This window comes from Eptatretus burgeri, chromosome 2 (assembly GCF_056783735.1).
Source record: "Eptatretus burgeri isolate ZD-2024b chromosome 2, Ebu_testis_v1, whole genome shotgun sequence".
Taxonomy (NCBI): Eukaryota; Metazoa; Chordata; class Myxini; order Myxiniformes; family Myxinidae; genus Eptatretus; species Eptatretus burgeri.
The window spans coordinates 7,096,887-7,122,637 of NC_140962.1; the positions used below are offsets into that span (position 1 = coordinate 7,096,887).

Genomic DNA, 25,751 nt, shown 5'->3' on the forward strand with positions numbered 1-25,751 from the left:
GCCTAGAGCATCACACTCCCTCCACCGGCTTGTCGTCTTCCCACAGTGCATCCTGGTGCCATCACTTCCTCAGGTAACGGCACAAACGTACACGGCCATCCACATGATCTAAAAGAAAACGGGACTCATCGGACCAGGCGACCTTCTTCCACTGCTCAAAGGTCCAGTTCTGACACTCGCGTGCCCATTGTAGGCACTTTTGATGGTGGACAGGGGTCATCATGGGCACTGACCGGTCTGCGGCTACGCAGCCCCATATGCAGTAGGGTGCGATGCACTGTGTATTGTGACACATTACTCCCGTGACCACCATTAAAGTTTTCTGTAACTTGTGCCACAGTAGACCTTCTGTCGGTTCAGAACAGATGGGATAACCTTCGTTGCTCTCGCTCATCGATGAGCCTTGGGTGCCTAACATCGTTGCCGGTTTGTGGTTTGTCCCTCCTCGGACCACTGTCGGTAAGTACTCGCCACTGCTGACCGGGAGCACCCCACAAGCCTTGCCGTTTCAGAGATGCTCTGACCCAGTCGTCTGGCCAGAACAATTTAGCCCTTGTCAAAGTCGCTCAGGTCTTTACCCCTGCCCATTTCTCCTACATCCAACACATCAACTTCAAGAACTGACTGTTCACTTGCTCCCTCATATATCCCACCCCTTGACAGGTGCCATTTTTTTTTGTATACCTTGTCGAGGCTCGTATGAGAGCAAATACACAACTCACAGCAAGGGGGCATGAGACAAGAGGGGCGGGAGTGGGAGGGACAAAACAGTGGGGAACAGACAGACACATTAGGTGAACTGTGGAAGGGAGAGGGATGGGGATGAGATGGGGAACATGGCGAAGAGAAGATGGACATTACAGGGACTTTCAGGAAGGAAAGCAGGGGAATTAAAGGAAGTGGGCTTGGGTGGATTATCGGGGGTAGAAAAGATCGAGGATTTGGATAAGAGGCGGTGGTGAACAGCTGTTTTGAAAGCCTGGAAGGAAGAATGGGAATGAATAGAGTGAGGAAGTTTATTCCAAAGGCGGGAAAAAAGAGGAATGAAAGAGTGAAGATGAGCAATGATTTGGGATTTTGGTAGTTTTACCAGAAGAGGGTTGTTGGCGGACCTTGAGCGCCCTGTGGAAATGTGGTGGGGACAAATCGCAGAGAGAGCAGTGGGGGCAAGGCTGGAGAGGAGTCGGTAGAAGACAGAAAGACCACCAACCAACCTGCGGTGATTGAGTGAGAGGCCCAAAGACTCAGCTTCATTGCGGGAGATGCCGATGATCCTCAATGCCCTGGTTTCGACAGCGTGAAGCCGAGAAAGGTGGGAGGCAGGAGCACCAGCCCAGAGGGGAGAGCAGTACTCCATCAGGCTATGGACAAAAGCTTTGTAAGTGGTCAGGAGCTCATGAGGGCCGAGGAAGGACTTTACACGACGGAGGATTCTCAGTCGGCGATTAGTTTTTGAGGCGAGGTTGGAAATGTGACTTTCTCAGGAAAGGTCATGGCAGATAGTGAGACCCAGAAGTTTGAAAGAAAAGACTTCTTCCAGAGGATTGTTGAGAAAGTGGATGGGGGGGTTTTGTAAACGGTCCTTTCGAAGAGACATAGTGAGAGTGTGAGATTTGTCTGGATCGAAAGACATGTTCCACGTGTTGGACCAGTTTGTGATTTTATCTAGATCTGCAGTGAGCGAAGAAGCTGCTGCTTGCCGGTCTGAGGGATGACAGATGGTACGGCAGAGGGTGGAGTCGTCGGCAAAGAGAAATAGAGGATTTTCCAGTGTCCAGCTAGCACCTTGTGAACTCCTATCATGAAACCCCGCCGCCTTGGCTCCCGTTGTGCCTTGAGGAATTCTTGGCCCGCTGGTATCTTAATAAGCGGAAGTGCCTCGACATGGGCAATGTCAAACAAGTCACCAAGACTTGCCTGAAAATTCTCTTCCTTCTGTATCTGAGGTGCAGATCGCCGTGTCTTTCCAATCAGGATTGACCTGTACTCCTCCATTTTCCTCTCCAGCTTTGCAATGACATTCCGCTCTTCTGCAGTTGGAATTCACGCCTTCTCCCAGATGAGCATTGCCTCATGAACAACTTGAGTTAATGCACTCCTAACTTCCAACTTGAAGTACCATTGGAGAACCTCTGCACAAGATGGAAGCTGATTTCCAGGTAGCTCATCAGAAGGAAAGCCAATCAGCCACACAGTTCTTTTCACGAGTCACACATGCCATCACACCTAAAATGAGACCAAAGAATAACGAGTCAGTGGAAACAAATTGTTGAGAATGTGCATAAAAATATTGCTTCTGCAGTGAAGAGGTTTATATTAACCTCAAAAAGATCACCAAGCTTAGACATAAACCCACAACTCTGTACAGTTCAGTGACAGTTTGACGTCATGGCACAAAACAACAGGGGTCGTGTGACAATGGTAAAATCTGTTGAAATCAAATGAAACTTCACTCAATTTTTTTTCTTCCCAAGTGGAACCAAAAAAATTAAAAAGCACATTTGAAAAGTTGAAGTTTGCATTTTAGGACCACCCTAATGGTGCCGTGGTAGGATGTTGAAAGTGGGAGGCTTTTAAATGACAGGGAGGCCCCAAAAGTCAGCCCCACCCAGGCAGGCCCCAACAGTAGCCCACCCCAGGCAGGCTCCATCTCCTTCTTGTGGTTGAGAGATGTTATAATTACTTTATGTACATAATAAATAAATGGTCTGCGAACTACAACATTGAATCAATTTGAGTGTCGTGATTAACTTCTTACGTGGTTGACTCGTGACTTAGACTTAGAAATGACTTAGAAATTTCAACATAAAGAGAGGGGGCGGGCAAAAATGAGCGCGCGGCATGCTGGGAAACCAAGCTCGAAGACGAGACAGCGAGGCGTTCGTGCCTCATTCCAGTTCGCCGTTCCCATCTCATCATTGGCGTACCGAGAGATTAGAGTATTTGGCATCCGCCCCCCAAGATGAATCATTTTACAAATCAAATACACAGAAAAACATTTCATGTGTGCAAGTAAAATTTCAAGCAAATTACAGTATTGTACCTGCAGTAAGCAAATTGGAAATGGATTTTAATTGGTGCAAACCGCTTCAATATACCTCGTGTCCTATAGAAAAAGAAAAAAGGAAGAAGAAAAAAGGAAGAAGAAAAAAGGAAGAAGAAAAAAGGAAGAAGAAGAAGAAGAAGAAGAAGAAGAAGAAGAAGAAGAAGAAGAAATAATGTTTTATTCGATAATAGTTTGTTGTTGTTTATTTGCATCAAGACAGTGAGGTCCCACATATGTTGGGGAAGTGACCGTCAGTCTCCCATGGGCCCACTTTTTAAATCGGTGTCGCTGCTTCACTGCACAACTTCCTTCTGACGCGGTGAGATTTTTGTTTTTTCTGAGATGTTTGACAAAATAATAATTAATATAAAAGGAGGCGGGTACAAAAAAAAAAGGAAGCGAGCGGGGACGATCAACTGGTATCATTTTTTTTTTTTACTTTTGGCCTCATCTTACCCTTCTCGTTCAGGAATTGGGACTCAAGATTATCTTCGTAAGTGTCACAACTAAATTAACTTTATCACTGAGTTACTGTCTTTATTATGCGGTAAATAATAATATTATAATGTCACTTGCAACTAAAACCATCGTCGTATTGTATCATCATGCTGCTATTTCGACTCTCCCAATAGCACCCCCCCCCCCAGGCTGTCACCCGGGGCGGACCACCCTCCTCGCACCCCCCTGAGTGCACCATTGTGTCTCATTACTGTGTTTGCGAGACGAGTTTTTATTCGATGAAGGCTCAAAAGACAAGAACCACAGTCACAACAACTGAACGCTTAGTCGGCCGCTGACGATTTTGAAAGGTGGAAAACGAAAGGTGTAACTGTTTATTTGCAAATGTGCTGTACTAAATTCGATTTGCAATAACATTATTTAATTAGGTTTTGTGTTTAATTCAGCATGAGAGCTACAAGGAGGCGGCAATTTGACGTCTCGCCCTGAGCGGAATTTTTCCTCGATCCCGCCACTGCCCGTGAAGGATTGATGGTGTAATGGTTTGGGTTGGGAGAGCCGTAGAATAGTAAAAACAACAACCTCATGACGGGCCCCAAGCACCGCCCACCACAATGCCGTGACGTCCTCCAGCATGGATAACTCTTGACAAAAAGCCCACTTACTTTCAAATCAGTTTGGCCAAACGGAGTAAAAGTCGAAGTTGTAAGTAAATTTGAATACTTTGGGTGGAATTACAAGACTGTTAATTGTGCCTAGATGGAGTTTGCTGGCAATGTGGAAAGCAGCAAGATAAGAGATAGGAAACTGAATGTGAGACGCTGCTGTCGTTTATTTCTTTATAAAGATGAGAAAAAAATATCGTCATTCGAAGTTTTTAAAATTTAATTTGTTTCACTTTTATTACAAACAAATGTTGGTGTGTGTGTGTGTGTGTGTGTGTGTGTGTGTGTGTGTGTGTGTGTGTGTGTGTGTGTGTGTGTGTGGGTGTGTGTGTGTGTGTGTGTGTGTGTGTGTGCGTGTGTGTGTGTGTGTGTGTGTGTGTGCATGGGTACTTGATGTTGGATGGATGGCATTTAACTTGTGACTTCATCAAGGAAGGTCAAGTTTGCCAATTATTAGTTTAATTATTACAAGGGTTAGATGTCATACAGATCAAAAAAGCTGTGCCCTTATGTTCTTGCAGCAATGGCTGGCTCGAGTTCCACAAATGACGTCGATTCGGATGATTGCCTCCGTGAATATTCATACCTTTTTTCTCCTGATCTGCTGCGGTAAATATAATGTTTGTTTCTTATCATTTCATTTCTCAATAACTTCCCATCTGACAGCAATGGCATTTAATTTTTTTTTCATTTTTTGGTATGCAAAGTCGAGGCTCCTTGGGGATCTGGAACACAGAACGGATCAGGACATAACATAACATAAAACTAGAACGGCACTCGGTGGAGCGCATACCTCTGGGAAAGCTGAACAGTTTGCGTTTTGTCTCCCACCGATAGGCCGGATCTGGATCTGGACCTGAACCAAGATTGAATCGGCTTGTTCTTGTCATATAACCAACTCCTCCACCATTTTTGTCACAACTCGTCCACAACTTTTTGAGATATCATGCCACGTGTAGCTTTTGGTCCCATCATTCAATGGTGAAAAATAACCTAAAATTATTTTTTAATGCTTGGATCCGGATCTGGATCTTCACTGTGCTGCATCACGTGATTGGGTTTTCATATATCATGACTCGCCCGCGAGGGGTGGCAGGAATGTACATCCGGACACACAATAAAGCGGAGTTGCTGCTAACACTCTTGCTTCTCGTGATCCACTGCACCTCGTACACTCTAGTTGGCTGACGAGGATGGTTGAAAACGGGCATGTGCCCGTTTTCATCAGAGATGACTTCGAATTGTTTTCGGAGCAATTGGGATGCTATTTCCACGCGAATGATGTGGTCGACGAGAGCAAACAGAAGTCGATCTTGCTCGCTTCGCTTTCGGCGGAACATTATCGACTACTGAGTGATTTGGTGGTGCCGGACAAGCCCCGGGATGACGGGCTGTCATTTCGGGACATTGTGCAGAAGATGAAAGCACACATGGCGCCGGAGAAGTCATTACAGCTCGCTCGATACCAGTTCGATCGCCTCGCGAAAGGTGCAGAGGAGCGCGTCGCTGATTTCGTGGCACGGATTAAGCATTCTTCCGTGGCCTGCAAGTTCACGGCGGGGAAGCGTCCAGCTCAGCTCAGAGATCGTTTTATTGCTGGTTTACGAGATGCGAAGATGGTTTCGGCGGTTCTACGGCTGAAGGGTGAAGCCATTTCATTCGACTCGGCGGTCAGCACGGCTACAGCGGTCGAGCAGACTCGCGAGGATGTTTGGGCCATCACCGGCCACGCGGGGTCACGAGCACCCTGGGACGCGCGCACGACCTTCGGTGCAGGTCGGACATCGCCGCACGAGCGACGAGGTGATCCCGCGGACGTGTTTGAGATGCGGAGGTCGACACCTGCGCCGTGCGTGCCCGTATAAAGGCACTGTGTGTTTGAATTGTCACAAGGTGGGTCATCTGAAGCCTGTGTGCCGTGGGGCGCCGGCCACCGTTAAGGTCATGGACGGCGATGTGCAAGGCGACCCGGGGCGGAACCGGCGGCCGTTGTTGAGCCTGTTTTCAATTGGCCCGGCAGCGGCGCGCCCAATGACAGTGGAAATCGAAGTGAACAAAACGCCGATCACGTTTCAGGTCGATACGGGAGCGGCTGTGTCGATCATCGGCGAACAGACCGCGCGTAGACTCAATGGCCTGAAGCTTATCAGGTCAAACCTCACGCTGTTCACGCACACCCGCGAGAAGATAACGCCAGTCGGGATGGCAGACGTGTCTGTGCGGTACCAAGGCCTGGTCGCCACGCTTCCGTTGTATGTCGTGCGGGGAAGGGGACCGTCTCTCCTAGGCCGAGACTGGCTGTCCCGCATCAGGCTAGACTGGGCCGCAATTCACCTTGTGCAACCCGTGCCGAGCCGGTGGGAGGATCAGTTGGAGAAGATTCTTCAAAGACATCAAGGTTTGTTTTGCGACGACCTTGGGAAACTCAAGGACGTGGAGGCAAAGCTCTTCCTGAAGGAGGGGGTGGTTCCTCGTTTTTGTAAACCACGACCAGTGCCGTATGCCCTGCGGGACAAGGTCAAGGGTGAACTGGATAGGCTGGAGGCCTGTGGAGTGATCGAACGGGTGTCGTACTCAGATTGGGCCACCCCGATCGTCACGGTGCTGAAATGGAATGGAGACGTCCGATTGTTCGGGGACTTCAAATCCACGGTTAACCCGGGGCTCAGCGTGGAGCAATATCCACTGCCGTCAATCGATGAAATATATGCGCGATTGGCGGGGAGTCAATACTTCACGAAGCTTGACCTGCGTGATGCATATTTTCACCTGGCGATGGATCCCGGGAGTAGCGAGCTTTTGACAATCAACACATGTCAAGACTCTATCGATATACCCGACTCTGTTTTGGGATTGCTTCGGCCCCAGCCTTGTGGCAGAAAGCCATGGATCAGGTTTGCATTGGCCTGCCCGCTCAGACCTACCTGGACGATGTGCTCATTGCGGGGAAAACGGCGGACGAGCACCTTGCGAACATTGCCCAAGTGCTGACAAAGCTAGAAGCGTACAGCCTGCGCTTGAACAGGGACAAGTGCGCGTTCTTCAAGCAGCGCTTGGAATACCTCGGGCACATCATCACGCCGGAGGGGCTGTTGAAAGGTCCACGGAAGGTGGAAGCGATTCAGCACATGCCACCGCCTCACGACAAGACGCAGCTGCGCTCGTTCATTGGTATGGCCCAGTATTACCAAAGGTTCGTGCGCGGGCTCAGCTCACAACTTGCGCCATTAACACGGTTGTTCAGGAAGGATGAGCGCTGGGCTTGGGGGCCTGCACACCAGGCGTCGTTCGACCGCGTCAAGCGGCTGGTCACAGAGAATACGGTCCTCGTGCACTACGAGCCTGCACGTCCGCTCTTATTGGCATGCGACAGCTCTGCATATGGCATCGGGGCAGTGCTCTCCCACAGGATGGACGATGGTTCCGAGCGGCCTGTTTGTTTTGCATCCCGGACCCTGTCCACAGCAGAGCGGGAATATGCCCAGATCGAGCGCGAGGCTCTCAGCCTCGTCTGGGGTGTGCGGAGGTTTCATCAACACTTGCTGGGGCGCATTTCACTTTGCAGACGGATCACAAACCGCTTCAATTCATCCTGAGACCCGAACGCGGGGTACCGGTCGGTGGTAGCGGCCGCGCGAATACAGCGGTGGTGTCTGTTTCTTGCTGCTTACGATTATGATATTCAGTTCCGAAGCACCGAGAAGCATGCTAACTGCGTCGGGCTCTTACGCTTGCCATGTGCGGAGGGTCCAGCTGCATCTGAGTTGGCCGACCGGGTCGATGTGTTCGCGCTGGGCCAGGTCCAAAGGTGGCCGATCACGGCCAGACAGGTCGCGGTGGAATCGGCTCGCGATCCGGTGCTCGCCCGTGTCGTCCAGGCGATTTCTACGGGGAATTGGAGCGATCCACCTTCGACACCGGCATTTCAACCTTTCACATCACGCGCATCGGAGCTGTCGTTGGTCCAACGGTGCCTTATGTGGGGAATGAGGACGGTGATTCCACCGAAGTTCAGGCAGCGGTGTTTGGAAGAACTGCATGTCAGTCACCTTGGCATCGTGAAGACCAAGAGTCTTGCTCATAGCCTGTTGTGGTGGCCGGGGTTGGACAAAGATATTGAGCAGTTGGTTAAGCATTGCGCCACGTGTCAAACAGATGCTGATAACCCGCGCCGAGCCTCGGGGCTATGGCCGACCCCAGGCAGAGCCTGGCAGAGGGTCCATGTAGATTTTGCGGGGCCGGTTAATGGCAAAATGTTTTTGATTGTGATCGATGCATTCTCTAAATGGCCAGAGGTTGTAGTTATGCAGCAAACATTACAGTAGAGAAGCTGCGGACGATCTTTGCTAATAAATAATTACCAGAGATCCTGGTCTCTGATAACGGTCTCTGCTGCTCTTCCTTCGCTCCAATTGGTTCTTCTGACCACGTCCTTGTCAAAGTGGACATCTCTCTGGCTGTTATCAGAGAACCACCTCACCGCCGTCGAGTCTGGCATTTCACTCAAGCCGACTGGCAGGGTCTCCGAGCAGCCATCAAACTTACAGACTGGTCTCCTATCGCTACTTTCTCAAACATCAACTCATCCTGGGAATTCTTTCAAAGAAACTTGCTCTCCCTCATGCACAGATTTATCCCCTCTCGTGTTCAGTTGTCTTACCCTTCCTCCCGCCCTTGGTTTACTGAAGCTTGTGGCGAGGCAGTTGTCCTGAAACAACTTGCCTTTGCCTCATGGAAAGCAAACCCAACTGAGGGCAATCTCAGTTCTTTCCACAAAGCTCGGAACAAGTGTGTATCTACCCTCAGGAGAGCCAGAAAACAACATCTTTCTCATCTCAAGTCTGAACTCTCAAACCTCTCTCCCTCCTCAAAATCCTGGTGGCGTTTAATCAAATCTGTTTCTGGTGTATGTTCCCCCTCCATCCCCTCCCTTACCTCAAATGGCCGCACTGCTGATTCCACACGTGATAAAGCTGAATGTCTAAACTCGGTGTTTGCAGCTAAATCTTGTGTCCTAAACCCATCACTATCTCTACCCACTTTACCCAGTCGCACCCAACTGTCCCTGGACTCTGTATCCTTTTCTCCTGACAAGGTGGAGAGCTTGCTTTCAAACCTCGAGTCAGATTCTGCAACCGGTCCAGACGGCATCAGCCCACGTGTCCTCAAAGCCTGCTCTTCTGCTCTTGCTCACCCTCTCTCTGTTCTATTCACCCTCTCATTTGCCCAAGGTCATCTGCCATCTGCTTGGAAATCTGCTAACATCATTGCCCTGCATAAAAAAGGTGCAAAAACAGATCCCTATAACGACAGACCAATCAGCCTTCTCCCAATCATCAGCAAGGTGATGGAATCCATCATCGCCTCAGATATGAAATCCTTCCTCTTCTCCAATGGCTTGATTTCCAATCATCAATTTGGTTTCAGACCAGGTCACTCTACCCTGGATATGCTGCTTCTGCTCTCCCATCAATGGATGGAGGTCCTCAATGCCAGACAGGAAATCCGAGCCGTATCCCTGGACATATCACGTGCTTTTGACACAGTCTGGCACCCTGCCCTACTCACCAAACTCTCTTCCCATGGTATTCAAGGCCATCTCCACTCATGGCTCGCAGACTTCCTCTCCTGTCGCAGTCAACTTGTGGCCCTAAATAGAGTTCTTTCATCCCCTCTTCCTGTGCAGGCTGGAGTTCCTCAAGGTAGCGTTCTGGGCCCTGTTCTTTTTCTGGTTTTCATCAATGATCTCTCGGACTCTCTGGAAAATCCTCTATTTCTCTTTGCCGACGACTCCACCCTCTGCCGTACCATCTGTCATCCCTCAGACCGGCAAGCAGCAGCTTCTTCGCTCACTGCAGATCTGGATAAAAATCACAAACTGGTCCAACACGTGGAACATGTCTTTCAATCCAGACAAATCTCACACTCTCACTTTGTCTCTTCGAAAGGACCGTTTAGAAAACCCCCCCATCCACTTTCTCAACAATCCTCTGGAAGAAGTCTTTTCTTTCAAGCTTCTAGGTCTCACTATCTGCCATGACCTTTCCTGGGAAAGTCACATTTCCAACCTCGCCTCAAAAGCCAGTCGCCGACTGGGAATCCTCCGTCGTGCTAAGTCCTTCCTCGGCCCTCTTGAGCTCCTGACCACTTACAAAGCTTTTGTCCATGGCCTGATGGAGTACTGCTCTCCCCTCTGGGCTGGTGCTCCTGCCTCCCACCTTTCTCGGCTTCACGCTGTCAAAACCAGGGCATTTAAGATCATCGGCATCTCCCGCAATGAAGCTGAGTCTTTGGGCCTCTCACTCAATCACCGCAGGTTGGTCGGTGGTCTTTCTGTCTTCTACCGACTCCTCTCCAGCCTTGCCCCCCCTGCTCTCTCTGCGATTTGTCCCCACCACATTTCCACAGGGCGCTCAAGGTCCGCCAACAACCCCCTTCTGGTAAAACTACCAAAATCACGAATCACTGCTCATCTTCACTCTTTCATTCCTCTTTTTTCCCGCCTTTGGAATAAACTTCCTCACTCTATTCTTTCCCATTCTTCCCTCCAGGCTTTCAAAACAGCTGTTCACCACCACCTCTTATCTTCCCCCATCCAAATCCTCGATCTTTTCTACCCCCGATAATCCACCCAAGCCCACTTCCTTCATTTCTCCTGCTTTCCTTCCTGAAAGTCCCTGAAATGTCCATCTTCTCTTCGCCATGTTTCCCGTCCCATCCCCATCCCTCTCCCTTCCACAGTTCACCTAATGTGTCTGTTCCCCACTGTTTTGTCCCTTCCACTCCCGCCCCTCTTGTCTCATGCCTCCTTGCTGTGAGTTGTGTGTTAGCTCTCATACGAGCCTCGACCAAGGTATACAAAAAAAAAAAACGGTCCGCAGTTCATCGCAGGTGTATTTGATGAGTTTATGCGTCAAAATGGTATTCGACATCGAAGGTCCGCACCGTATCATCCTGAGATGAATGGGCAGGCTGAGTCGTTTAAGATGTTGAAACGGGCTTTGCGCGGGGGGGGCTTTGCCCGATGCCCCAATAGTAGGCCTCCCCCAGGCAGGCTCCAACATTACCCCCCCCCCCCAGGCAGGCCCCAAAGTAGGCCCCCCCCAGGCAGGGCCCAAGAATAGCCCCCCCAGGCAGGTCTCACCAGTGGCCCCCTCAGACATGCCCCAACAGTAGCCCCCAGGCAGGCCCCAACAGTAGGCCCCCGTCAGGCCCCAACAGTAGCCCCACCCCCACAGGCAGGCCCCAGCAGTCGCCCCCCAGGCAGGCCCGAATAGTAGGCCTCCCCCAGGCAGGCTGCAACATTAGCCCCCCCCAGGCAGGCCCCAAAGTCGGCCCCCACCCAGGCAGGCCCCAACAGTCGGCCCCGCCAAGGCAGGCGCCAACAGTAGCCCCCCCAGGCAGGCCCCAACAGTAGCCCCCCCAGGCAGGCCCCAACAGTAGCCCCCACCCAGGCAGGCCCCAACAGTCGGCCCCGCCAAGGCAGGCGCCAACAGTAGCCCCCCAGGCAGGCCCCAACAGTAGCCCCCCAGGCAGGCCCCAACAGTAGCCCCCACCCAGGCAGGCCCCAACAGTCGGCCCCGCCAAGGCAGGCGCCAACAGTAGCCCCCCAGGCAGGCCCCAACAGTAGCCCCCCCAGGCGGGCCCCAACAGTAGCCCCCCAGTCGGCCCCCAGGCATGCCCCAGCAGTAGGCCCCCAAGCAGGCACCAACAGTAGCCCCCCAGGCAGGCCCTAACAGTAGCCCCCCCAGGCAGGCCCCAACAGTAGGCCCCCCAGACAGGCCCCAACAGTAGCCTCCCCAGGCAGGCCCCAACAGAAGCCCCCCCATGCAGGCCCTAACAGTAGTCCCCCAGGCAGGCCCCAACAGTAGACCCCAACATTAGCCCCCCCAGGCAGGCTCCAACAGTCGGCCCCCACCAGTAGGCCCCCTCCAGGCAGACCCCAACTGAAGCCCCCCCAGGCAGGCCCCAACAGTAGGCCCCCCCAGGAAGGCCCCAACAGTAGCCCCCATGCAGGCCCCAACAGTAGCCCCCAGGCAGGCCCCAACAGCAGCCCCCCACATCCCCCCAGGCAGGCCCCAACAGTAGCCCCCATGCAGGCCCCAACAGTAGCCCCCATGCAGGCCCCAACAGTAGCCCCCATGCAGGCCCCAACAGTAGCCCCCCAGGCTGCCCCCAACAGTAGCCCCCCAGGCAGGCCCCAACAGCAGCCCCCCACATCCCCCCAAGCAGGCCCCAACATTTCGCCCCCCAGGCAGGCCCCAAAATATGCCCCCTCCCAGGCACGCCCCAACAGTCCGCCCCTCAGGCATGCCCCAACAGTAGCCCCCTCCAGGCATGCCCCAACAGTAGCCCCCCTCCAGGCAGGCCCCAACAGTAGCCCCCAGATAGGCCCCAACAGTAGCCCCCTCCAGGCAGGCCCCAACAGTAGCCCCCCAGATAGGCCCCAACAGTAGCCCCCAGGCAGGCCCCAACAGTAGCCCCCAGGAAGGCCCCAACAGTAGCCCCCCAGGCAGGCCCCAACAGTACCCCCCAGTTGGGCCCCAACAGTAGTCCCCCCAGGCAGGCCCCAACAGTAGCCCCCCAGGCAGGCCTCAAGAGTAGGCCCCCTCTAGGAAGGCTCCAACAGTAGCCCCCCAATGCAGGCCCCAACAGTAGCCCCCCAGGCAGGCTACAACAGTAGGCCCCGCCAATGCAGGCTATAACAGTAGGCCCCCCAGGCAGGCCCCAATAGTAGGCCTCCCCCCAGGCAGGCCCCAATAGTAGGCCTCCCCCAGGCAAGCCCCAATAGTAGGCCTCCCCCAGGCAGGCCCCAACAGTAGGCCTCCCCCAGGCAGGCCCCAACAGTCCCCCCCCCAATACAGGCCCCAACAGTCGCCCCCCCCCAGGCAGGCCCCAACAGTAGGCCCCCCCAATGCAGGCCCCAACAGTCGGCTCATGGCAGGCCCCAATATAGTCTGCAAGGTCGAGATCCTGCAATAAGGGTTCAACCAAACACAACCTTCCGATAAAGATACTGCAGATGGAAACTCCAACCCAATAAAGGCACTCAGCAATGAGTCCTCCTCAAAATGGCCATCCTCTCCTCCTCTGCAACAACTTCCTGGTTCCCTTTTTGCCCCACAGCCAATCGCAGGTTTTATACCCATGGCTGAACCATTTAGTCCAACTGGAGGGGGGGAGGGGGGGCTAAGAGTAAGAAGAGAAAAGAGAGAAAAAGAAAGGTTACAGACTGTTAAGACATGGCAGAAGATTCCAATGATTGTGAAGGACTTAGTTTCCATGACATCAAGCTGAGCAAGGTGTGAGAGCAAGGGGGATCCAGCCCAGAAGGGAGAGCAATACTCAATCAAGCTGTTGGTGAAGACCTTTTAAATCGATAAAAGTTCATGTGTGCTTAGGAAAGACTTTGCCTGATGGAGGATGCCCAGTTGGGCCACTGGCTTTGGAGGTCAAATAAGAAATGGGGTTTTCCCAAGAAATATCATGGCTGATAGTGAGAGCTAGGAGTTTGAGTTACTGAACATCTTGAAGATGAGAGAGAAAGAGAAAGAGAAAGAGAAAGAGAAAGAGAAAGAGAAAGAGAAAGAGAAAGAGAAAGAGAAAGAGAAAGAGAAAGAGAAAGAGAAAGAGAAAGAGAAAGAGAAAGAGAAAGAGAAAGAGAAAGAGAGAGAGAGATCAGACCAGTCGGTAACTGCATTTTCCATGCACTTGTGACAGCATCTGTAATTATACCTTTGTAATTAGCACTGCAAGATGGTTCTTCCCGGAGCCACAGACAGTACTTGCGTTGTGGCGGTGACGTCACATTGTTCGTCTCATGTCGAAGAACAACATGCGACTGATTGCAAACCACTAATGACTCCAGATTGTGTTTGGTAAAGCGGGAGATATTATATTGTTCCATGTGGTTGGTGGCACTTTTTGCTCATGGTATCGTGCAGCAAGGGCTGTATGGGACTCGGTGCCAGCACGTTCACCACTCATGGTTTGGAGTCGCACAGTATCTGATATATATATATATATTTTTTTTTTTTCCCAGAAAAAAAAAAGTAAGCGATGATGGGTGTTTCACTGCTTTTGAAAAATAACCTGAAACAAGAAGAAATAATGGAAAGTCAAAGTCATAATTATATTGAGGTATTTCCGAAACCTTCCACCCACATTAGGACATCCGCTGGGACCTCAAAACGTTCCACAGAAGGTTTCACAGGGTTAGCCCCAAAACCGAGGGAGTAGTTCGGGGACGGACAGACTGACACTCCTGCTTTACAACGCAGATTCTTCTTCTTTGGTAATGACCACTACTGTCCTACCTTTCTTATGGGCTCGGCCTGGGGAAGCTTGGCCCGAGTCTTCAGGAACCGGCTGGCAAGGCCTGACGTTCGACTAGTTAAGGCAGGAATTTGGAATTTAGCCACAGTGCCAACAATAGCTCGCCTACTCTTCGCGAACGACACCATGGGATCCTTAATGTCCATCAATTAATGCCAGCAGACTGGGCACCAAGATTAATGTCCATCCGAGCGACGGCACACATATTGATGAATCACACTGCCTGTAAAACACTGGTCGGACAGTTTATAGCTTGGTCAGAAACAAGCCCAGGCTAGTCAGTTCATAGGCGAGTGTGTGTACCTCTTGGTCTCGGCCATCCTTTCAGCCTATACATATACACACAGACCCCGACATTTGCGGTTCCAGCATTCATGGGTTCCGCGTATTTGGCGGTTGATCATTTGCGACATGCTCCTACATTCGTGGGGAATTGCCCCGTGTATTCGCGGTTTTCACGGCGATTTTCTTCTTTTTTGTTTCCATGAGCTGCGAGCAAAACACAATTCTAAAACATATCTTCCACGAACCGCGATCATGACCTGCTCCCTGTACGTACTGTATTGTAGCTTCGCAGCATAAACATAGTTTCACGGGACGTCTCACCCATGTAACACATCATTCCCTGTGACGCCATCCCCCGTGAGTTACGTACAGAATTAAAACACTCACAGCATCTATTGATCTTGTCAGGTCAGGTTCGATCTGTGACCTGCTACAGGTACCATGTAAACCTGTACTAACCTGTTCCATGGTCGGGTTGTCGGCGACTAAACCGTCTCCCCCACCAGGTTTTCTGGTGAGGAGGGTGTTTGGATATGGACACCCAGCAGGATTAAAAACAAAACCTGTCAAAGGGCGGAGGAGCTCCTTGTGAGCCAACGGCCATCCATATCTAGTGCCCAACTGTGTCTGCGGACGTCCTCCTGCAGTTGGGTTACTTCTTATTAGGAGGTTGGTGGCAGGATTTGCACTCCAGCCACCGTAAAACGCTTCATTCCGCAAAACGCAAAAACGCAAAAAAATCTGAAAACCCACTCCGTGGGAGTACCTCCTGTGCAGCTTCCCTTCGCAGGGCAGCTCACCGGATGATGGGATTGGGGCAAAGCCTTCGGGACCCCCAATCTTTGATAGGAGGGAAACCACGGGGTAACATCCCTGGGTCAGATTGCGGGAGAGTGTGTCGGAGTGGTGCTGAGGTGTCGTCCACCAGACGGCGGTCTCCTTGGGTTAACCTGAGGCGGTCCCTTCGGGTGGGTGCCTGGAATGTCCTATCCCTAAGAGAGGATGATCACCTGTCTCTGTTATCATCTGAGCTCAAGCGTTTGGACATCGGGATTGCAGCTCTCTCTGAGGTTCGGAGACCGGATTGCGGCGAGATAATGGTGGGTGGTTACACCTACTATTGGTCTGGTCGCTCTGATGGTTACCATACCCAAGGAGTTGCTGTAGCTGTGTCCAATAAGCTGACCCCAATGATAATTGAGGTAACACCGGTCAACGAGCGTATTATGAGATTAAGGATTCGTCACTCCTTAGGTGTCATTTCCCTGGTCTCTATTTATGCTCCGACTGAGGCGAGTGATCTTACCGTGAAGGATGCATTCTACGCCACACTCGAGTCTGTGGTTGATCAGTGCCCCAGACGAGATACACTTCTAGTCTTGGGGATTTCAATGCATCGACTGGAACTGATAGGGATGGTTATGAGGTGTGTGTTGGTCCCCATGGGTCAGGAACTATGAACCAGAATAGCACTAAGTTCCTTGACTTTGCAAGAAGTCATGGACTTAGGGTGGCTGGTTCGTGGTTTCAGCGCCCGCAAGCTCATCGCTGGACTTGGTATTCCAACGCTGGCGGTGTGGCAAAGGAGATTGACCATGTCCTCATTGACGGTCGTTGGAGGATGATCCAGAACTGCAGGGTCTACCGGAGTGCTCAGTTCCTCAATACTGACCACAGGCTTGTTGTAGCAACTCTAAAGCTGCACCTTAAATCCTGGAGAATGGTACCATCCCAGCCTAGGCTGGATGTTGCCAAGCTCAGGGATGAGAGAGTAGCTGAGGAGTTTGCGAACAGGCTGAGTGGACACTTGGGGGGTCTGGGTGCTTTGGGGGTCCTGAAGAGTTGTGGAGCACCTTCAAGACCACCGTCCTTGATGTTGCCGGTGGATGCCTTGGAGTTCACCGCAGGGCAAAGAAGAATTTTGTCTCTCAAGGGACACTGGATACCATTGACCAGAGTCGCAGGGCCAGGCTGAATGGCAGAGCTGAGCTGTTCAGGGAGCTGAGGCGTAAAACTGTACGTGCACTGAGGGTGGACAAGGAGGCCTATGTGCGAGGAATCTGTGAGGGGTAGAGCATCACCTGTGGACAGGTGATTCTCGTCCCGCTTACAGGGGAATTCGCGCATTACGTTCATCCAAGCCCATCCCTCGGAGCACTGCAGTTCGAGCAGAGAGTGGTAGGCTCTTGACAGAGGAGTCTGAAGTGAAGGCCCGCTGGGCCGGTTACTTTGAGCGGTTGTACCAGGCTGATCCCCCAGCTGTCGAGTTGGACGTCAAGGGTGTTACAATCCCTGTTGCTGACCCTCGAATCAACTGTGGTCCACCATCGCTTGTGGAAACACGGGCTGCGGTGAACCGGTTGAAACGGGGCAAAGCTCCAGGGATCTGTGGCATCCATGCTGAACTTCTCAAGGCTGGTGGAAATGCTGCACTCGCGTCGTTGCATGCAGTTTTGTGCTCTGCCTGGAACACAGGCATCATCCCAACTGACTGGAAGAGGGGCCTTGTTGTCCCTCTCTGGAAAGGGAAGGGTGATCGCCAAGACTGCAACAACTACCGAGGGGTGACGCTGCTCTCAGTGCCGGGCAAGGTCTTTGCTCGGATAATTCTTGATAGGGTTCGCCACCATCTGCTTGAGCACCAGCGTCCAGAGCAGTCAGGCTTTACACCAAAGAGGTCAACGATTGACCGTATCCTTGCTCTTCGTGTCCTCACTGAACGCAGACGAGAGTTTCGGCAGGGGCTGCTTGCAGCCTATGTTGATCTCTGTAAAGCGTTCGATTCAGTGAATCGGGATGTCCTCTGGAGGATTCTTGGTCTTCGTGGGGTGCCACTGAAACTGATCGATCTGATGTCTGAACTCTACTCTGGTACTGAGAGTGCTGTGAAGTGTGGTGGTACCGCCTCTGACTTATTTCCAGTTGTTACTGGAGTTCGTCAGGGATGTGTACTTGCCCCCACACTTTTCAGCACTTGTATGGACTGGATTTTTGGGAGGATGTCGGAGAGATCAAGTTGCGGTGCATCGTTTGGCAATGTCAAGATCTCGGACCTTGATTTTGCAGATGATGCAGTCATCTTTGCGGAGACTTTAGACATCCTCTTGGGGGCCCTCGAGGTGCTGAATGAGGAGTCGGAGCCGTTGGGATTACGGATTTCTTGGGTCAAAACAAAGATCCAGGCTTTCGGTGACATCTTGGATGCTGCTGTCCTGTCTGTGTCTGTTTGTGGTGAGGATGTTGAGGTCGTGGATAGATTCACTTACCTTGGCAGTGATATTCATGTCTCCGCAGGTTGTGAGCCGGAGGTCAATAGACGTCTGGGTCGGGCCTGGGGAGTCATGGATTCACTGGATCATGGGGTGTGGCGCTGCCGGTACCTGTGCGGGAGGACGAAAGTCCGAGTCTTCAGGTCCTTGGTACTTCCAGTCTTGCTCTATGGGTGCGAGACTTGGACTTTGACCAAGGATCTGAGACGGAGACTTAATTCCTTTGGTACCAGGTCTCTTCGGAGAATCCTTGGCTATCGCTGGTCGGATTTTGTGTCCAACGAGCGGTTGCTGAGAGAGACTCGGATGAGATTTGTTACCTGCATAGTCCGTGAGCGTCAGCTGCGGCTGTATGGACATGTGGCTCGTTTTCCTGACGCTGATCCTGCTCACCAGATTCTCTCAGCGAGGGAGTCTCATGAGTGGAGGAGGCCAGTGGGCCGACCACGTGCCTCATGGTTGCAGCAGGTTGACCATCATCTCAAGGAGATGGGGATGGGCCTGGCATCTGCCTGGGGGATGGCCAGACGGAGGCCCCCGGAGTACCGGCGGAAAGTGGACGCAGCGACGCGCTGTTCTGGCACATGCTCCCATACCTGACCTGATCTATTGATGTATCCAGTAATTACCAGGTCGACACGTACGGACATTACATAATGGAAACATTCAGTGCATCTTCTTGTAAATCACCATCTTGCCACAAACAGCATCATCTGAGATGTTACTGTACATTTGAAAAATGCTCAGCATAATCCACCTGTAGATAGGAAAGATGTCATGTCCTGTGAGTTGAAGAATGGAAATGTTCAGCATATCTATTGGTGTAATTAGCAACTCGCTACGTACGGATTAATTACACAACTACATTGCTCACTACATCTATTATCAGCTGCCGAATACAGCATCACCTGTAAAAATCCCCCCACAAACAATGTGCAGACTACTCACCCTCCCGCAGTTACCCACAATGCACGCGTCAAGCTCGTAGGAGAGCGTGCGTCCGTGGACCACTTTATTCTCCTCAAGAAAACTCATCCAAGACGGAGAGCTTGATAAGTACTTGAGGTCATAATTTTTTGACAACAGTTTGACTGTAATTATGACCTCTCAGAAAAGCATGTGTTTTTGATGAACTTGACATCATCTCTTTTTTTTTTTACAGGGGAAAAGTAGCTTTTATTACTGGTGGAGGATCTGGAATTGGCTTTCGAATTGCAGAGATCTTCATGAGGTATGTGCTCTTGTGTCATTGAACGATTATATTCATGCCGTATTCAAATTGGCAACAAACTTCATCGACTTTGAACTGACATGAACTTGCTGAATGTAATCTACTTTTTGCAGACACGGCTGCAATGTGGCGATTGGAAGCCGTAACACATCTCGTGTGGAAAGAGTGAGTTGAAGTCGATGGCACGGCATCGAAAATTCCCACGCTTCCCACCTAAAACAAGGTTGAAACTTGGCAAAAAGTTCCACCAGTAATGACCAAATATCAAATGTTGAGTTTCAAAAGTCTACTTTGACCCCTGTGATCCTAAGTCCCCACCCCCCCTGGAGCATTAACTGGGGGTCGAACCCCAAAAATCGTTACTTATTTCATGGGTCCCCCAATGTTGATCACATTTACAGTTTCATTTAAAAATGTGCCTGCAATTGCATTTTTCGGTATTTGATCTTTTGACCCAACCCCAAGGGGGCCCAAACTGACACTGCTCTCGCACCTTCATCCAAGTTTTGTATTTTGGGAATTTCTGCCTAACTGTTTAGGAGTTTTTTTTTGCGGGCATATTCACAGTTTTTCGCAGGCGTATTCGCGATTCTTCATTGGATTTTTGATTTTCCTTCATGAATCACAAACCGCCGAGAACCTATCCCCCTTTTTCCCATTGAAACAATTCCCCATTATTCGCGGATTCGACATCTGCGGAATTTTTCAGGAACGTATCCCCCACGAATAGTGGGGTCTGAAGGTATTTCCGACTATTTTCTCTGAAACAAATTTTTTTAAATCTTTTTTGTTTATCCTGCATTATATGTTGAGCAACTCAACAAAGTGAAGGCCAGGAAATTCTAATCCTGGCAATTTGGAAAGTTCATTAAATAACTTTGTAACATCCATGGATGATACAACTCATTTAAGATGATCCTCTATGTTTCTTTTCTCTCTTCAAGGTCGAGGCTCATGGTAGAGTGCAAGATGACTGAGGGTAAAAAGGCAAAGAACAGAGTGGGGCACAAGTTTGACACAATGGGCAAGAGAATGAACGAACAGGAAAAGAGGACGGGAGGAAACACAATAATCTGCAAGTAAAAGGGTTGAGTTCGGTTCGGCAGACTTAATGAGGTAGAAAAGATCACAGTAGGGATGGGGTATGACATGAGATGGTGATGCACCACATGCATGAAACCTTGGACCTAAGGTTGGGATAGAACAGCCTCAGGAATGGGGTTCCATAAACGAGAAGATCCTCAAATACTCATACAAATAACCGTAATAGTGGCACAGAAGTTGAGCATAACTCTTTTAGTTGAATGTTTATGACGGAGGCATCCTGGTATACGTCGTGAACTGAAAAATGTGAATCGGAACAGCACAAAATTCGGAAAAGGATTATCAAGTGATCCAATCATGCTCGAAAACAAAAAGGTAGTTTACTTATGGTAATATTAATCATTCGTTTTGTCTCCAAAATGGTGTGCTGCAGGCTGCCAAGAAGCTGGAGCAGGCAACAGGTGGCCACTGCCTGCCCCTTTGCATGGACGTTCGTCACGTAGATGAAGTGTCATCAGCGGTGGGGGAAAGCGTTGCATCTCTGGGTCTTATCGACATACTCGTTAACAGTAAGATTACCAATAGTGTGAAGCTCTACTCTAATTCATCATCGCTGTGTCGGCTCCCAACAATGACTTCCTTCACTCTATTTTTCAAAATTTGACAGAAAACCTTTCAATCAAACCCTAATCTTTTCCTAAGGCTGCTATAACAACAAAGCTTTCAAAGTAAATGTATATTTAATTTCACTTGTCTAAAAATGTTAAACTCTACCACCATTTAAACTTGTGGTGTATTGAAATTAAGTACAATTTTGATGTTCTATACATTATCTATACCATCAGAGAGATGCTTGTGTGTGTCACCGTTTTTCTCAGAAATGGCTGAACGGATCTTTGTCAAATTTCCAGAGGTTACACACCTGGGAGTTTTAGGCAACAACAATTTAAAAAAAAAAAAAATAAAGTTTGATTTTTTTGGGCGGAATGTTTTTTTTTTAATTGCTCTGTAGTGCCAAATCCTTTGTAGCTCTGTGAAAGGTAATATTAAATGATCCCCAACCCCATTCCTTCTTGGGTGCATGTAGGTGTTTTAGGCCCCCACAGAAAATAGAAGAAAAAAAAAATCAATATTTGATTTCTTCAAAATGCCAACAGGAGTAGAACAGCACTGACAATACCGGGTACCCCTGATAATGGGCAATAAATGAGCAATACTTGGATCTACAACCGTTTCAGGTTCGTTTTGAATGTGCACATAGCTCTAACTAGGAATGCCAAATGTGTGTCATGTTGGATGTTGCCACATGACAAACTTTCCTTGATGTTTCCTTCAACTTCCAACAAAACAAATTCTCGCTCAATATTTACTTAAAGGTTACCGAGACGAATACATGAAAGTGCGAGTGAGGGGTGACGGGGTATATTGGAGTGTAAATATTATTGATGCCTTTTGATGAGCAGTATATTTTTGTTGTCATATAGTTACATTATTTTTTGTTGTGTATTTTTGTGAATCAGTTGAGGATTTAAAAGAAAAAATCTTTAACAGTGGTTTTTACAACCTTCCAGGAATCAGAACTTTTGAACCATTGCTCTGAATTTTAGAAATCTAAAATGCAAATGTTTCCATGTGATGGCATATATATATATATATATATATATATATATATATATATATATATATATATATATATATATATATATATATATATATATATATGAAAGAAATTGGACATAAAGAAATAAATTGAGGCTCACAAAAACAGCAACATGACAGAGGGTATTAACTAACAGCAGGGCAGTGAGGCAACAGTTAGAAACTAGAACGACACTCGGTAGAGCGCATACCTCCACCAGGCTGAGCAGTTTCCATTTTGTATCCCACTGATAGGCCTGATCTGTATCCAGACGTGAACCTAAATTGAATCGGCTTGTTCTTGTCACCGAACCAACTCATCCACCTCGTTTTGTCATACGTCATCCACAACTTTTTGAGATATCATGCCGTATATCGTTTTTGGCCCGACCCCTCATTGGTGAAGAATCACTTAAAAAATTGTAGTATCTGGATCTGGATATGAATCTCCACCAAAATCTAACCAGTTTGTCCTTGTCACACACCCAACCTCTCCACCAAATTTCGTCCGAATCCATCTACAACTTTTTGAGATATCATGTTCACAGACAGACAGGTGTGAAAGCATAACCTCCATCCACCTTTGGTGGCGGACGTAACATTAGGCAAGGGAATGAACGAACAGGAAAAGAGACACAGGATTGGAGGGGAGGAAGCACAAAAACCTGCAAGTAAGAGGGTTGGGTTAAGGAGGGTCAATGGGCATAATAAAAATAGTGTGCAAGGATAATTCTCGCCATTCCTGACCTCATATGGTCATAAACCTTCATAAAATACGGGGATACTGTACATTCTTAGGTGTGCGGGATGTATATAGGGAAGAGGTAAAGGGAGAAACAGAAAAGTGAGAAAATGAAAAAAAATTGGGGGTGGGAGGTTGGAAAGAAATGTGAAAAGAGATGGAAGGAGAGAGGAGAGGGAATAAAATATGAGGACATGTCGAAAAGCAATGTCTTCTATTCCTTTTTCTCCAAAACTGGTGAAGATATTCGAATGAAACAAAGACAGATGCTAACATAAATCTTTATTCTACCATGGTGCTTATTTATTTCTCAAAGTAATCACCACTACGGTCCACACATTTCGATCAATGTTCAAGTAGTTTTGTGATGCTGTCACGACACAACTGTGTGACCTGCTGACTTAACAAGCCCTTTACAGCGACCTTAACACCAATGTCGGAAGAAAAATGTGTTCCACGAAGGTGTTCCTTAAGTTTGGGGAAGAGATGAAAATCTATGCCTGGTGTTGACTTAATGGTTAGGGTGGTGGGCTTGGGATCCCAGGATCCTGAGATCAAATCCCACTTGGCTGTTGAATTAATACCAGGTGGGGCTGACTCTGCCTGTCATCCTTCCGAGGTCGGTAAAATGAGTGCCAGCTTGCTGGTATCCTGTGTCGGAGTGGCGACCCGTCCAGGATTGTACCCAATAGCCAAGGAGACTGCTTAGGCAGCACCAACGCTCTGCACAGAGTATGGTCCCAATGGATGGATGAAAATCTGACAGAGCCAAGTCGGGGCTGGTGATCCATTGTGGCGGTACTCCATTGACCGTCTCTTACTCTCAGGATCGTAATGCTGCACCCAACTCTCATCTTCAGTCGTCTTGACTTATCTCCATTGAGTAGTCTCAACTCTCCTATCCAGTGAGTAATCCCAACTCTCCTTCCCAGTGAGTAATCCCAACTCTCATATCCAGTTATGTCATCACCAGTCAGCTCCAATCATCTTATCTTCAGGATCTCCAGTCAGTCATCCCAACGTTGTGCTTCACTCTGCCATCTTGACTAACGTAGCATTAAGACATCTTGTGTCAGAATCACAAAACTTCACACCCGATGGCAGGATAAACTTTAAGCTTTGTTTCATTCAAATATCTTTACCTATTTTGGAGAAAAGGAATAGGAGGCATTAAAAAAGAATAGAATGGAAAAGAATAGGATTTTCAACACTATCTCATATTTCGAACGGAGGGAAGGCTGTTTCGCATTCCTATCTGAATCGATGGTTTATGATTACTTGGAGTCCAATTCTAAATCTCATGTTCAAGTACTTTGCTGTCTGTTGATGTCTTTGTCCTTCATGCAATTAATGTATCAGCTCTCCCATAAGTTTCAGATCATTAAAAGGAAGCCACTATTGAAGAGGATCGGCTGGTATATAAGGGATGAAAGAGAAAGGTTCGAGGCATCAAAACTGCTTTTTTCATTCCTAATATGTCGGTGGCTCTTATTTTTCTGCTTTCTATTTCAATCACTCTTTTGGTTCCCTTTCTCTCACCTTTGGGCTTTGTAAGTTGTAATATACTGTTCGAGCAAAAGTTCCCGTCGCTTCGCTGACGGATTTAATCAAAAGACAACATGTTGTACTTCACAAACATTCTGCTCGGTTCACTCTCTAATTTGCCCGAGGTCATCTGACATCTGCTTGAAAGTCAGCTAACATCACCTTCATCATTCATCAACCAACCTTGCTGCTTACAATGGCCTGCAAAAGTATTCAGCCCATACCAATTTGGATGAATTATGAATTATGTGGAAACAATTTTTCCAAATGAACTTATTTTATTAATCAATTAAGAGATCAAACTAAGCACTGATATAGTTGAAGGAGGTTACATGTCAAGAATACCTGTAAAAAAAACATGTACAAATCAAAATTCACTGGTCGTGGAAGTATTCAGCCCCTGAGGTCAGTACTTGGTGGACAAATATTTTACAGCAATGACTGCTTTGAGTGTTTTTGGGTCAGTGTTTACCAGCTTTACACAGTGAGATGGTGAAATCTTTACCCATTCTTCACGTGAAAATTGCTCTAGTTCTGCCAAGTTTGATGGGGATCATCGGTGGATTGCAATCTTCAAGTTTCACCAGAAATGCTCAATTGGGTATAAGTCACGGCTATGACTGGGCCACTCAAGGACATTGATTTTCTTCTTATTCAGCCACTCCAGTGTGGCTCGGACGTAGAGCCTTGCATATATGCCAAAATCATTCTTGGATTTGTAGTTCCATCCCAAACCCGTTTCCTGCTTGCCTGGCTGTTGGATTTGGATGGGTGACCTGATCTGGGTAGAGTCTGGGTGGTATGATACGTCTTCCACTTCTTTATGATGGATTTCATTGTACTCAAAGGGATAACGAGTGACTTTTAAATATTCTTATAAGTTATAACCCTCTCCTGAACGGTGCTTCTCCACCACTTTATATCTGACTTCTTTGGAAAGCTCCTTGGTCTTCATGTCTGCCTTGTTGGTTGACCAAGTTAGTTTCACCTTAAAACTCCTTAGATAAGTGGAGAAGCTTAATTTTTACGTTAAACCACTGATTACATGCAGGTGGAACATATTACACTTGTTTTGTAACTTTTCAAACAAATAATTTGCTCCTGAAGTGATTTTGGGTTAATCAGGCAAAAGGTTTGAATACTTCTGGACCTGAGAATCACCTGATTTTCTCTGTTAATCTAATTTATTCACATTTTATCTCGATTTTTTTTTTTAGCTTTATCACTTTGGAGTAGTTTTTTTAAGACTCTTTATATTAAGTTTGATTTGAAAGCATCATGAAATAAACTCAGGTGGAATCAAAATGTGATAACTTTGAAGGGGGTAGTGAATACTTTTGCAGGCCAATGTGTACACGGCGTGAGCAAAGATCACTTCCGCTTTGCTGTGAAAGGTTGGATGCTTTGGTTTGAACCTCCACTTAAAATGAGTGAAATGAAACATTTCGAACATTTCAAATTATTCTCACTGACATTTCAACATCACCGTCAT

General features: G+C 48.6%; 1 protein-coding gene across 5 annotated transcripts in view; it reads left to right on the forward strand.

Annotated features, from left to right (window-relative positions):
* DECR2 (2,4-dienoyl-CoA reductase 2) overlaps positions 1–25,751 on the forward strand; it is a 42,426-nt gene that overhangs the window by 2,436 nt on the left and 14,239 nt on the right. For 2 of the 5 annotated variants that reach the window (XM_085861766.1, XM_085861756.1), the window contains exons 2-5: positions 4,692–4,779; positions 19,222–19,290; positions 19,404–19,455; positions 20,768–20,903. In XM_085861766.1, coding sequence (XP_085717892.1) covers positions 4,694–4,779; positions 19,222–19,290; positions 19,404–19,455; positions 20,768–20,903 — 343 coding nt within the window. In that variant the 5' untranslated portion in view covers positions 4,692–4,693. Of the gene's footprint in view, positions 1–4,191; positions 4,211–4,691; positions 4,780–5,007; positions 8,864–19,221; positions 19,291–19,403; positions 19,456–20,767; positions 20,904–25,751 lie in introns of those variants that run through there. The other 3 variants (XM_085861747.1, XM_085861784.1, XM_085861774.1) reach the window with 2 other exon arrangements.